This window comes from Ursus americanus, chromosome 4 (genome assembly GCF_024610735.1).
Source record: "Ursus americanus isolate L20-20 chromosome 4, mUrsAme1.1.p, whole genome shotgun sequence".
Classification (NCBI taxonomy): domain Eukaryota; kingdom Metazoa; phylum Chordata; class Mammalia; order Carnivora; family Ursidae; genus Ursus; species Ursus americanus.
The window spans coordinates 28338294-28353739 of NC_142130.1; the positions used below are offsets into that span (position 1 = coordinate 28338294).

The following is a 15446-nucleotide window of genomic DNA, read 5'->3' on the forward strand; positions in this document are numbered from 1 at the left end:
ACCAGAATTGGGTTCAAAAACTGCTCTTTCTAATTTCCTTATCTTCTCTGAAGAAAGATAGCCAGAAAATCAAAATTTACCATTGAAAGAGTGATGGTAAGGTTGAAGTCAAACATATTTCTCACACGAGTTTTCACACATTTAAGGGTAGAAGAGTTTGAACAGTTTCATATAACATAATTGCAAAATACATGTATATTAGTACTTGCGTAGTTCTTGCCCTGTCATCATAATTCTGAGCCTTGATAATAATTTACAGACCTTCAAGGAGCAATTTTTGAACCTGACATATTTCAAAAAGCTTCTCTGAACCTTTCTCCTAAAGGCCAATCTGTAATTTTCAATGCAAAAACTTCAGGGGATTGAGAACCAAAAGTGAACAGAAATGACATTCACTGTTCCATTAAGCAAGGGAAGTGTCTCAGCATCAGAGACTGCCAAGTCATAGAGTGAAATACTGGATCATAGTGTTTTCTCTGGCTATGGCAGTGGGCTTACAGGTGTGCCTTGCTTTGTAAAGTGGATGTTTTCTTGAAAAGCTAGGGAATAATTGAAGCTTTGCAAGTAGAATTATACTCTAAAAGCCCTGGGACTCTAACTTTAAAGACAATTATATTAATTAATGTTTTTGAAACGTAAGTTATCATCACCTACATTATGTAATTTGTAATAGGCCTCCACAATTTACCTCCAATCTTTCATGATTCATCCTGTACCCAAACCTACCTGCTTCATGAGGGCAGGGACTTTGTCTTGTCACTACTATATTCAGCACCTGGAACAGTATCCAGCATGACAAATATTTGCTAGATGAATGAATCAACCAACCACTTAATGTTTTCCTAGTTGCAACACATTTACCAATGAATCTATGCCTTTGCTTCTACTAATCCATTAGCCTGGAATACTTTACCAGTGTTTCCGTTCCATCCCTTCTGCAAGACCCAGCTCAAATGCCAACTCCCTTCTCTGTATTCCCACAGATTATATTTCTATATCTGGTGTGATAGCAAAGGGTAGAAACCTTGTCATAGTCATTGGTTCCTGGCCTGTTAACACCTAGCCAGAGCAATCCACACAGAAGATATGATATTACAAGAAAATTTAAAATTGAATCTAAGTTTTCACATGCATTCCCAGCTGTCAGCTCTTCCCAGACTTCTGTGGTGTCTACCTTCAAAAGCTTGTCTTTGAGGTCTCCATGAGGTCAGAAACTGTCTTTTTTCATTTTTAATCCCAATGGCAAGCAATTTGCACGGCACAGATAAATGGATACATCCAAAACCTATTATTTGTATACATGTGTATTTGTTTACATTATTAGTAACAACTTTGTATTAACTAACTAATCAGTGTGTTTGTACTGGGGTGATTTTCTAGGAATAATCTTGCTTACTCTTTTAAGGTATAGGTTTTCCTCATAAGAATGCTACCCGTGATCCCTTATTCTAACATTCCTCAAGAATCAGCAAAATACACATTGATTTCTATATTCAATAGCAACGTACAAGAGAACCTTAGACTAGGTTGTCTACACAACCTGAGGAAACTGGACTTCACTTTAGGCCAGACAATGGAAACAAATTAGTAAAATTCTGATTTTAAAAAAAGCAGTGGATTAACCAATCAGTATCACTACTCTTTAATTTTTATAGTGTTATATAAACAATATGTCTTAAAAACTATCATTTTGAACCATACACCACAGTTGCGTGGCATTCTGGTGCTCAAGCAGAGAAAAATGAGTGAGCAGAAATTAGGTAAGATAAAGGAGAAAACTCCTGAAGGTAGCAAGGTCAGCAGTCTAAAGAAGAATGGGGAGGAGTGGAACCAATTCCAGACCCATCACAAGCTCATGTCAAAGGAGGAGGAGGGGAATGACTGGGGAAGGAATATGGCACTACGAGCAACACAGGTAGTAGCTTCCAGCATCAAGTAGGAGTCCTGTCATGTATCAGGAATGCTCCTATGGTGTGAAGGACATCAGAAGCTGCATCTAGTTCCCTGGAACCAGGCTAACATGATAATGGAGAGTTTGAGATAAGAATGCAGCCTCATTCAGGAACAGAGGAAGTAGTAAGCCTAAGGGTCAAACAATAACCACAACAGCAAGAGCTATTATTACTGAGTACTGATTTTATGCTTGGTTCTTTATATATATTTTCTTTCCTTGTCCCATTAATTTAAAAGAGACATGGTACAAATGAGAAGGCAAAGACACAGAGATAGATCTTGCCCAAGTCGGAGGGATTAACAAGTTGCTAATTGTATGTCTTATAATCTTTCTACCATACCACTGAGCTTCCCAGAGAGGCAGGACAATTTTTTGAGGTGAGATGAGGGGAAAAAAAGGGGGGGGGAGGTTGTAACCCCATGCTTCCTTAAAACCTTGGGTTTGGAAGTCAACAGAAGGCACACAAGAGCAGAGAGCTCTTTCTCATACCTACCTGATAGCAGGCAAGAACTCCTAGCGATGCCCTACATCGGCTCTCATTGGCCCAGAGTCTCTGCCATAAGGCCCCCTGAACAGCCTCAGGTGAGACCTACCTGAGCCTACAGAGATCAGGCATGCTAAAGGTTAATGAAATGTACACATTTCACATGTGTGTGCAGATCTGGGCTAGTTTTTCAGTAACAAAGGAAGGTTAACTGACTTAACAGACTAGAGCAAAATGAGTCGTAGATGTTCAGTAGGGGTTAAACTTACAGACTAAGAAGCCAGTCTGCCACTTCCTAGCTATGTGATCCGGGCAAGTTACTCAAAGTCTCTATGCCTGGTTTTTCTACTCCCTAAAATAGGAATAACAATAGTGTATGACTCACTGGATTGTTATTAGGATTTAATGAGTCAATATATGTAAAAGACAGTGCTTGGTACAGAGCAAAAACTACATAAGCATTATTTCAAAACACAGTAATCTCTTCAAATGTCCTATCTTCTTTTTGTTGTTGTTGTTTAGAGAGAGAGAGGCAAAGAGCACATGTGTGTGCGCAGGTGAGGGAGGAGCAGAGAGAGAATCCCAAGCAGGCTCCACAGCGTAGAGACCAACCCGGTGCTTGATCTCTGGACCCTGAGATCATGACCCTAAGCTGAAACCAAGAGCCGGACCCTTAACTGACTGAGCCACCCAGGCACCCCTCTTCAAACGTCCTTTCAATGTCTCACATGAATAAAGCATAAAACCATGAAATATAGAGAGATTTGCTTGAATTAAGTTTGAGTAGATCTGTTTAAAAGTTTATCACTGAGCCCAATACCAAGTGTACCTATGCTTTATTTAAAAACAAAAAAACAAACTTAAATATTGGTGAAAAATTTGAAAATGGGGAATAAATCCATTCAAAATCCAATTATCACTACCCAAATATTGCCATTTTCTGCATATTACTATCAACTGTTTGTCCACGGACATACACATTTTACATTAATGTACTCAGTACATATAACCACATCACTGTCTTTTGTAAGTATCATGATATCACAAGTATTTCTGATTATAGCACATGTTCATCAACACATTAATGCCTGTTAAATATTCCACCCATCACTATATTTCATTCTTTGTGAAATCAAGAAATTCAGCTTACTAACCATGAAACTCTTAGACTTTGGATAGCTTTCATCTGAAAGCAAAAATGTATCTTCTATCTAAAATGATCAGTAGCCAATCAAATATCAGAAGAGATAGTTATCGGTTTTTAAATTATTTGAAGATTGAAGGACTAAGTGCAATTGTTTTTGAATAATATATTACTGCTGATTGAGAGCTAAAAGAAAATCAAATCTCCTTCTATTATGCCACTAAAACACTCAGCACTTGGATTTCTTTCATTCTGTTTGTCTTTCCTTTTCTTAGAGGTGAGGTGCTGGTTAGGTTGGGAGACAGGAGAAAACCATATCTACCAAATCAACTTCACATATGACTGATGTATAAATAAACTAACCTTAATTGTAAAGAAGACACATGTGAGGGTAAAAGAAAGAAGTTATAAAGCCGTAACGTACGATCTGCTGAGCAAAAATGTCACTCGGCCAAAGAAATAGGAGAGACAGAGGCACCAACCATAAATCCTTAAACAGAATTTACCCACCGTAGTCCCTACATAAATACCTCACAAATGTTGGTTCTGACAATTCCAGAGGTTAGATGAATCTTGCCTCTAATCCACCCTTGTTTCACAGATGGAGAAACAAGAACAGAGAAAGGAAGTAACCAGCTCAACCTCACATTATGAGTTGGGTGAGAATAAGGACTCAAGTGCAAGTCTTCAGACTCCCCAGCCAGGGTCTTTGCCCTCAGCCCCCCTTCAAGTCAGACATACCTGAGCGTATATGTGGTCACAATCATGCAATCTACAAATGCCAGCCAAGTAGCAATGCTCTTCCTCAGCTTAGTGCTTTCTCACTTGGAACCAAGTTAACTGCTCGGCTCGGTTATAGACCCAGCAACGTAGTCACACAACTCACAGTATTAAAAAGCTAGCTCAAACCTACAATGGGTCCTTAAAAATTAATGTGGTTGTTATGACCACCATGTTTTATTTTCCATAGATGTCAAGCCTAAAAAGAATGAAGTAAAGGAAGAAGAGGAACTAGCGGAAAAAGCAGTTTCTTTGTAATAAAAAAGTAGAAATCAATAGGCAAATAGAGTTTAAAAAAAAAAAAGGCTTAGGACTCTGAGCTGCAGACAGGAGAAGGGAGAGATTGTTCCCCAGTTTTCTCCACTGAATACAGGGACTAGAATCCAATATTAGTGTTGTTGTTGTTATAATCAAAGTACTTTATTTTTTGTTTCAAGTTTGTATTTAAATTCCAGTTAGTTAACATACAGTACAACGTTGGTTTCCGGAGTAGAATTTCGTGATTCATCACTTACATACAATACCCAGGGCTCATCACAAGTGCATACCTTAATCCCCAGCACCCACTTAGTCCATCCCCTCACCTGTCTCCCCTCCTGTTTGATTGTCTCCCTTGCCTCAGTATTACTCAGGGTTTTGCTCTATTTGCATTTTCACTTTGCCTTTTACACTGAGGCTGACGCAAAGTCCACAGGTAAAAAGTACCAAAAGTACCGATGACATCTCATTTTAAATCGTTTGTAGACTTGCAAATCAAGTGTGATTTAGATGGCAACCTATCTCTTGACACATAGCGAATGTTTCTCCTTTAAATCCCAGAAGAGAAAAAGAAATAAATCAAATTCAATTTTAAATAGTACTAGAAATGTTAAAAATATTTTGAAATGAAAGAAGTGCCTTAGCAGAAAACTGCATAAATAATCTAATTTTAAACTTAGCAGATTTTAACAATTAGAATAATTATGTCTTTTTTTTTTTTTGAAGTCAAAAACATATCTAGGTTTTTGGTTTCCAAAAAGTTGAAAAGGAATTTCCCAATTCACCTTGTGTCAAGGTTTGCTCGACCTATTTGAATATTATCAGTATTTGAGGATTAAAGAAAAACCAGATTGTCTCACATGGTGATAACTGTAGGAATGAATGCGGTAGGGAGAGATGGACACATTATTGGCAGATTGGCATTGCTGCTTCCTCCCGCCTCCTGGTTAAGGGAATCTTTGATGTGTTTAGTTGTCTTCTGAATGGCCTCCGAAAGCTTCTGGGTGGTGGTGGTGGTGCTTTTTACAGTCGAGTCCCTTTGGGTTGCTTCTCAGGCTACTGGCAGTCCAGAAACAGAAACAAAAACAGCTTCCTTTCCATCTTTTGCAGAGTTTAAAGCCCACTTTCAATTATCCGTGCTCTCTGAATCACTACTGGTGGGGTTTGTATTAGCTAAAAAGCCAGTATATACCTTTAAAAAAAGGAAAAAAAGAAAAAACAAGGGTCTGTGGAAGAGCAACAGGTGTCCTTTGGGACTTCTTCCAAAGTGCCGTCAGTTTCATCACAGCAACAAAATACTACCCGAGGGTGGGAGTCCCACATTCCCAAAGACAAGGAGACAGAGATTGTTTCAAAAAGTAACTGGAGAGAAGAGCAAACTAAAATTAGAAGTATAGACGTAGATCCTGGGGGGAAAAATCCACCATGTTCTGAATGCAAGGATACCAATGCAGAGATGAAGATGATGATCTTGGGGAAAAGGAAAATGATCTGTCTCTTTGGGCTCAGACACTCACCATCTATTGACCTGTCTATTTGCTATCCCGAGCCTGTAGTATAGGAATTAGGTCTCTTGTCTACATGTCACTCTCTTAACACTAAAGATAATAACAGTCAAGATCCAGGTAGTAGGAGCCCTATAGTGTTCCTGATAAAAGACTGAGGTACATGTTATGGTTTCACATTAATCGCCTGTGGCTTATCTATTGATTCATAATTGAGAGTGAATACCTTAATCAACTGAGGTGCTTCTTAATATCCCAGTCCCATGTCCCACGTCTACCCAATGATTCTGATGTGTACCTCTGATGGAGAACGCTATTAGTCATCAGATTTCACGCAGTCAGTGTTTGAAACCCATTCAAGGTGTGATACTTGACCTAATGCATCTCCATCCCCAAACCCATAAGATGTTATATAACTGCCTCATAACTGAGTCCCAGCAAAACAAAGACAAATTCAGGTATTTGAGAAGTTCCTACAGAAATACAGAATATGCACAAAAGAAATCCCTTTTAGTAAATGAAAGCTTTGGCCGAAGTCAACAGGGAAGATTTGTTGAGCGTCTATGTGGTAGACTTGCTGCTAAAGCTACAAAGGGGGCGAAAGACCAGTCTCTCCCCTCCAGGATCTCATATCCTCATGAAAAGACAAACAGAGCTAGTAATACCAAAAGACAATGATTCCAAGCAACTCTACATGCTTTATTGGTATGAGTTTCATTTCAGAATCATGATAGTATGGTGTGGGGTTTGGGGTAGGTGCAATAATTCTTGTTTTACAGAGAAACAAAGATAAGAGGAGTTGCCTAAGTCACTTAGTCTTTCTGAGCCTCTGTTTTGTTATCTCTAAAATGCAGTTAAAATGCCCAACCACCAGATTTGAAGGGAGATGAGATATATTAAAAGCCCTATGAAAGAATACAAAATGTCTCATGAATGTTATTTATCGCTGCTAGTATGTGACAAGTCAGAAAATCTAGTATATCACGATTGGCCACTTAGTGGGTACAGAACACCATACCCAGTAGGGTCAGTACTTCAGAAGCTTAAAGGCATAACAAGACAGAGATAAGGGGATGACACTCCCGGGCACGTCAGGACTCCTTCCTAATGTTAACATGCCTCATGATAAGCACCTAAGTCACACGATAAGTTACTAGCAAGGTAGCTGGTCGGTGAGAGCCACTTTTAGAATAGATACATAGCTTGAGTTCAGAATGTTTTCCCCACACAGCAATTTTGTTTCAATAAACCAAAGGGGGAACAAAAGGTAGGCACTGTTGCTGTGGAATGTTAAGTGCTTCTATAGAGGCCATGAATCATGAAAGACTTTATATTGTAGCCTCCTGGGCAACGATTAGAACTCTGAAAAACGAATGAGGAAAACACACACGATGATGGAAATCGACAGCTCTTGAGCCTGTCCATGTGTCCATAGACTGGAAACTTCCAGAGGGCAAGCTAGTGCACTATTTCTATCCCCATCCCCTGCATTTAATAATGTGCTTGGAACAATGCAGCAACTAAGTAAATATTTTGAATTAAATGAAATGAACTCCCTTTACTATTTAAGAGTCAAGAGACTCAGAGAGGGAAAATGATTTGCAAGGTTACATATGAGAGCCAGGGTAGGAACAGGGATCTCCTATGCCCAATGCCTATTCTGTTATGTTTTTTACTGCTTTATATCTTACTTATCCCACCACAATGGCCTCAGAGTTTTGGATTCTTTTTTAACCACAAAATAGCTTTTCTTAAAATCACTTCCCAGCCCTGCTAAACTAGTTACTACATATACGTTTCCTTTCTCTCCTGCAGAGTGGACCATCCTGGTTCAGAGAAATGACTGTTCTATGCCTTCAATATATTGGTTCAGGCCCCTATTCAACTCTAATGATTGGTGTGAAACCCAGAACAGAGTTGAATCTTCACTGGGAATACATGTGCAGCTCTCTACAGAGAAAGCAGGTCAGGTCACTGCCTTCCTTGGTCTGGAATCAAACCGATGTTTCTGGTAGCCAAACATCCTTCACCTTTCCCAATTTACCATCTCCTGGATGCATGAACATGGCATGGTAAACTAAGTAAGACCATTCAATTCAACATATGTAACCTACTGTAAAGAAAAACATTTTATCTGAAGCAGGCACCTGGCCAGCTACAGGAATGTTAGGTTCAGATGATGCCCACAAGAAGGTTAATCTATTAGTGGAGACATGAAGGGAGATCTTTAAGATCAGAAACTGCATCTTGGTGTTCTTTTACAGTCTCAGGAGTAAGCACATTGAGAATCTACCAGATGCTCAACAAATATTAAGTAAATAAAAAAACACAAAAATTGCAATGCGGATTATAGGAAATGCATTACATGAGGGAAAAAAAGTACTTAAGTCATATAAAGTATGCCAACAAAATACTAATTAGATGTGAGGGAGGTCAGGGAAGATTTTATGGAGCAAGGGGTACATAAAATGAATCTCAAAAGAGTTGAACAGGGACATATGACCATGGGAAGAGGCTAAGGCTATATTCACTCTGAGATGCACCTTGATTTAAGCAGTCTAACATCACACTACCCTGGGTTAATACCAGGGACATTGTCAGAAGCTCAGATTGAACCTACAGAATAAGTGTTTAAAGATTATCAGGGGTTGAAAGTAAACGGCGTGAGGAAGAGCAGAGAGGGTATCTAAAAGTGAGTCCATTTTCTGATCTATGAAGCAAGCAATTTCTTTTGCATCTCATCTCCATTCATTCCAAAAGCAACCAAAGACTTATAACATGATCACATATCCAGGAGCTTCTGTATTGATTCGAGGATATCACTCCTCTATACTGAAGTGGCAGTCTTAGATACAGTCAGTCCCCTAAGATCTAGACCAGTGCTTCTTAAACTTTAATGTGCATGCAAATGACCAGCAGATTTTCCTAAAAGGCATATTTACTTCAGTAAGTCTAGGGTAGGGCCTGAGGTTCTGCATCCCAGATGATGTTAATGCTACTTGTCTATGGACCACACCTGGAGTAGCAAGGGCCTAGACCAGTGGTTGAGTCTGGCTACCCATTAGCATCACCTGGGGAGCTTTTTAAAAATACCTACACCCAGGTCCCACTCCAGAAGCAATTAAATCAGAGTGCCTCGAGGGGTGCCCAAAGCATCTTTATGCTTTAAATGCTCCACAGGTGTTTCTAATATGCCAGTCTGGGGTGGAGAACGTAACTAGACAAAGAACAGATGTGGGGCAGGCAGAAAAGGGAAAAAAGTAGAAAAGAGAGAGAGGGACAAAGAACCTCCTTCCTAACCCTAAATCAATGCTTCTCCAACTCAACGTGCATGTACATTACCTGGGGATGTTATTAAAAATCAGATTCTCGTTCAATAAGCCTGGAGTAAAGATCCAGAGGTTCTAAAAAGCTGAGTTTTCAAATCACATTTTGGTTACCAAGAGGCTCAATGAGTGGTTCCCAAACATTGCTGCACCTGGCATCTTTCAAAAAAAATAATACCTGTGCCTCTCTCACTCCTCAGCATTCTGATGTTACTGGGATGGGTTTGGCTGGGCATGAGGATGTTTAAGAAGCATGCCAGGGGGGGCGCCTGGGTGGCACAGCGGTTAAGCGTCTGCCTTCGGCTCAGGGCGTGATCCCGGCGTTGTGGGATCGAGCCCCACATCAGGCTTCTCCGCTAGGAGCCTGCTTCTTCCTCTCCCACTCCCCCTGCTTGTGTTCCCTCCCTCACTGGCTGTCTCTATCTCTGTCAAATAAAAAAATAAAATCTTTAAAAAAAAAAAAAAAGAAGCATGCCAGGGGATTCGAATGTACAGCAAAGTCCATGAACCAGTGCAAGGCACAAATTCTGTCAAAGCTGGTCAGACTGCGCACCAACCCAAATCTTTGAGGCAATATTAATTATCATGGTGCATAAAGATCTCTGAAATTAGATCATGATTGATTACTAGGTCAATTGATTTATTTTCCTCTCCTCCTTACCCTGGATGATAGGAAGTGATGGAAAGCAGTAAGTAAGGGAGCAAAAAAATGTTATCTTATTTGTAAATAACTGATGTTCTGCTGGAGACTCTGGACAAGTGTTCTAAGCAAGGTTTTCAAATGCTGGAGGTAATGTGAAGGTTGTCAAAGTCTGGCAACGAGATTTAAAATTAATTGGGCCATTAGATTCCTTTCTGAAATGGAGAACTCTTGAACCTTCAACTGAATCATGCAATAACACTCTTTGAATCTATGTTAAAAGAGTTTCCAGTGGGGGGAAAAAATTATATGTACTTACATTGGAGAATGTCTTCCTAGAATTAAATTGAAATCTGCTGGGGGAAGAAGTTTGCACAAGACAGCATAAAGTATGAAAGACACACCGATTAGAATAAGATATGGATACACTCCTCCTAATATACTCTTTTTCTTTGTTCTCTAATAAAAATTTCAAGTTAGCAACCGTTTTTAGCTGTGCCATTTGCATCAACTTAGAAAGTGAGGCCAGTGTGTAAGTAATTAGCCATTCTTAATATGATCACTACCTGGCTAATTCAGTTTTATAAAGGAAGTCTAAGAACTAAATGCATAAGGACTTTCAGTGTGTCTTTTACCTGAGCTAATTATGCTACCTCTGCAAAATGACCACAGTATTGGCTTGGGGAAAAAATTCTTCATTGCGTTTGGGTCAGTACTGTGAATCACGCCTGTATCACTGCACTCCGGATTGGCATAGAACTTCTGGCCTGATTTTTCCCAGATATATTTCTGAGATTCTTTTCTCTATTCCAAATTCCCAAGACTGGCAGTACTTAATAGCTAGAACAGTACTGTTATCAATCTGAGACTTAAATCACCTGGAACTTTGAGTGACATGTAGCATATTTTATGGGCAAAGAAGGGAAATAAAAAATTATCGCTAAGAGATACATCCTTTTTATATGATGGACCAAGGATTAGTGTATAAATTGGAGGCAAAAGTGTTACTAAGAACCCTTGCCAAATAACCAAGTTTAATAACCAAATAGCAGGTGTCATCTAAGTACAAAAAAAAAACTGCTTTAGAGTAAAATGATACTCTCTCTGTTAATTTATGTGCCAGAAATACTTAATCAACTAGAATATTACAGACCTCTATGAGTTAAAACTGGCTTCTCAATTAAAAATGGATTACACGATAGGGTTAATAAATATATGCCTCATGTATAGAGAGACATGGATTCTCTCATTATGTGCATCATTGTCGACCACAGAAATGCCCATCAGCAAATCGTAAGAATAATTTGTCTACTTTGAAAATTGCCAACCAGTCTAAATCCATGTTAATTCAGTTCTTTTCATACTGTAAATGCTCACCTAGGTTCACATACTTAAGTCTTCTAATTAAATACTTAAAATACTTTATTGAACACATACCTGCTATCATTCAACACTCCATTTTTATTAATCAGCTCAGAAATAGGTAACCCACCACCACTCCCTGATCCTGAGCACATTACCACGATGACTGACATTCCTGGTTTAAAAATAAAACCTTGTTTCAAATATAGCTTCTCGAGTTCTGGGTAATGAATATAGTTTCATAAAAGTTGACATCATTTCTTCTGATTTCACCAGAATTAAATACATCCAATGTTCCTACTGGATATCTGACCACATCACTCAAGGTTCTTGCAACCTCGTGGGTGTTTTAGGGGGAGGAAGAGGAGGAGGAGGAGGAGGAAGAAGAAACCTGCATAGATGGAGTTAAACCCAAAGGATATCCAACCTTACAATTGTAATAGTCATTTTGTTTATGTGTGTTAAATATGCCATCACAAGTTGATTTTTACAGTTCATTTACCAGTTCGTGTGTGTAGAGTATGCAGATTTGCTTATGAGGAGAATATTAATATATACATGTCCAGAACTAGTAAATGCATCATGCTTGGGAGCCAAGCAGTACTCCGATACACTGTTCTCCTTAGAGGTCAGTTCTAACGCACACTGTTTCAAATAGACCCAATTTCTCTGCTGATATATATTCAAAATGCAGTAGGATGTGGTCATACACGCCCAGAAATACCATCTTTATGGGGTGGGGGTGGAGAAATCCAAACATTTTTTTATAGCAATGCATTATTGGATATCAGATACAAACACGCCTGTCAGCAATCCTAAAGCAAATGAAATATATTTATTTGAGCCCATCCATTCTACAGAAAAGAAACTGCTTTACCAACATCTCTCTCCTCCCCCACCATCTAAAGACTCTCCCCCCCACCCACCCAAAAAGAAAAAAAAAAAAAAAAAACTCATCACACTTCACTACGCAACTGATGGAGTATTAAACACTGTCTTCCAAGCTGTGGGAGTTAAAAAGAAGTCGCCTTCCTGCCACACTCCCCTGGTGCTGCAACGGACATAGCATCTCCTCCTATCGACCTAGTATGATGCTCGCTCCCCAAGCACTGCAGTCCCCTCGCTGAGGACTGCCCGGGCCACACGCACATGCAGCGGGAAGTCCCCCGATGGGGACAACCACATACCTTTGCTCTCCATTTCGGTCCCTTTCGAGCGCTGGAAGTTCAATGGAAGTTGGCCGGAAGATGTGGGCCCGCTTCAGATTCCCAAATCTGGGAAGCCAATCTGATGATTTTTCGCCCGCACTTCCTTCCTTCCCCTCAGGCTTCCTGAAAGATGGGATTTCTTAAACCTTGAAGCGCAATCAGCCACCAAAGGACACTTAGCAGCAGCAGCAGATTGCCTCTACAGGGAATAGGCTGAGACGCGCATCTGATATTGAAATGCATGCACGGTGCCCGCTCCTATTTTTTTTTTTTTTTTTTTTACCTGGGTCTGGAAGCTGCGAGCAAGAGCTGTCCTCCGAGCGTGGTGCTGCAGGTGTAGTGACAGATCATCCCACTTTGCTCTCTGGATGTACAGCAGATTTGCATGGGCGCTGGCACGCATGCGCAGGGCCTCCCCCCTCCCCTTTTCACCGCCTCCCGCTCCCCCGCCCCCTTCGCCTCTCTCCCCAATAGGGTCCTCAGTTATCCCAGCTGAAGAGCTGTAGCATTTGGTCACAGGGAAACGCTGCTAAAAATAAACGCCGGACCGGATTTTCCTTTGCAAACTAGAAAATGGATTGGATTGGGATTGTGCATCAGTCCCAAACGATTTTCCAGGATGGATTACGGAAGCCTTAGAGGAGCCTAGGGTCTCTGAGCTGGGTATGGTCTTATTCAGAAGCAGAAGGGAGAAAAGAAGAGGAGATTTACGAATCCTATTCAGTGGTCACAGTTTGGGGTTCTCTTTCTAGTTGCTGCAGTAACTTTTCAGGTGTATGTTTCCCCTTCCTCTACCCACTTCCCCCGACTTTATATTTCTCTTTGCATTCCCCTATTTGTTTTGTTTTGTTTTGTTTTCGGGGATAAGGTAGGAGTCCTCCTGGAGCTACTAAAGGTTAATATTCTCCCGCTTCTTTGCTACTCAGATTCAGAGTTTGCTGGCTTCCCTGAGATCTCTTTGGCCTCCACCTCAAAACTGTTCCATGAGGCTCTAGCGCTTCTGAAGTTCTCTCAACGAAGCCACTGAGGCCATTGTGAGGTGTTCTTTTTAGCTTCTTTTCAACAATCTACCAAGAAGCAAAGTCCCCAAAGGTGGGGAGTCACCTCATTGATAATATGTACTTTAAAACTACGTATGTAATCATTTTCATCAAAGTGCAGAAGAAGAGTGTTTTTCTTGCATGAGGTTCTAGGGAAGGTTGCAAAGCCAAAAATCCCTTCAAGTACCACTTTCTTATCACAGTATTTTTTAAAGCCCACACCATATTTCATCTGCAAAATGTTTAGTAGGAAAAAAAATACGTACTTATTATCTTTTTTTTCAATAGTCCAAATTCTCCTGAGAGAATACTCTCTCCTTGAGAATATGTCTTATTCTCAGGCATAAAAACAAATCTAGAACACTCTGTTATCTGGAATGGTTAAGGAGAGAGATGTGCAGATTAATCATATACTACAGATAACACAAAGATCCCTCCACAGTAAACTTTTTTTTTTTAAGATTTTATTTATTTATTTATTTATTTGACAGAGAGACAGCCAGTGAGAGGGGGAACACAAGCAGGGGGAGTGGGAGAGGAAGAAGCAGGCTCCCAGAGGATGAGCCTGACGTGGGGCTCGATCCCAGAACGCTGGGATCACGCCCTGAGCCGAAGGCAGACGCTTAACGACTGAGCCACCCAGGCGCCCCACCTCCACAGTAAACTTCTAATCCCAATTTTCAACACATCGAAATACAATAAAATATACTCCCAACAAGAAACCTGAGGCAGACTATAATTCAGGCTTCTGGTGATTCAGAAAGCATCCTGAGATTTTCCAATGCCTTAGGGCCATGATTACAAATATTAATCATGAGGGTTCAGCCAAACATGGACATTTATTAGGGGAGGACTCCTGCTAAACTGCTGTGGCTGAGCAAAGCCTGCCTCCATTCAGCACTGGGGAGTTAAAACATTCAAGTATGGCATTGCAGAGGCCGCAACCTAGGGCCTACTAACGTTTAGGCTCTCCCATTGCATGCCCAAGTAAATATGTGGAAAAATCACAAAACTCGGGGTTTCTTTAAAATTTGATAGGCTTAGGAAGTAGAATAAGGGTGAGGGTAGAGTTAGTTTTTCCTAAAGAACAATCACCTATTTCATTGGGATAAATAATTTCTGCTCCTAATACTGTACCCATTATATGTACTTTCCCTCTCAAAAGTTTCAGGAAAGAAGATAATTTTAGAACCATCTATACACACACTTAATATTTACCTCTTTACAAATGGAGAGGCAAAGGGGGGCCTGGGTGGCACAGCGGTTAAGCGTCTGCCTTCAGCTCAGGGCGTGATCCCGGCGTTATGGGATCGAGCCCCACATCAGGCTCCTCTGCTATGAGCCTGCTTCTTCCTCTCCCGCTCCCCCTGCTTGTGTTCCCTCTCTCGATGGCTGTCTCTCTCTCTCTCTCTCTCTCTCTGTCAAATAAATAAATAAAATCTTTAAAAAAAAAAAAAATGGAGAGGCAGGAAGAGTACTTGACTTGGTAAGAGTCACAGAGTAGACCCAGGCTCAGAATCCAAGGGTCCTGCCTAGCTAGCCATCTACTCCAGGATGATTTCTTATATAGCCACCTCCCCATTATCTGCAGTTGAAAGGGAACAAGGAGAACCTCCTAGTTCATGAATTTTCATTATTTTTATTCATAGTTTTTAAAACCCAGATGCTTTATTAAATAGAAAATAAATAAAATGTAATGCAAAATCTGTGGTCTGACATTTGAGACCTTTTTATTATCTGAATCC

The 15446-nt window shown here is 40.3% G+C and overlaps 1 protein-coding gene across 1 annotated transcript in view; it reads right to left on the minus strand.

The window, feature by feature from the left end:
* The window catches only part of FGF12 (fibroblast growth factor 12), a 537364-nt gene extending 524326 nt beyond the window's left edge, over positions 1 to 13038 (minus strand). Inside the window, exons 1-2 of the mRNA XM_087861515.1 lie at positions 12945 to 13038; positions 12641 to 12784 (exon numbers count right to left, since the gene is read on the minus strand). Of these exons, the coding sequence (XP_087717641.1) occupies positions 12641 to 12653 (13 nt within the window). The 5' untranslated portion in view covers positions 12654 to 12784; positions 12945 to 13038. The remainder of the gene's footprint in view (positions 1 to 12640; positions 12785 to 12944) is intronic.
* Between the last annotated feature and the right edge of the window lie 2408 nt (positions 13039 to 15446).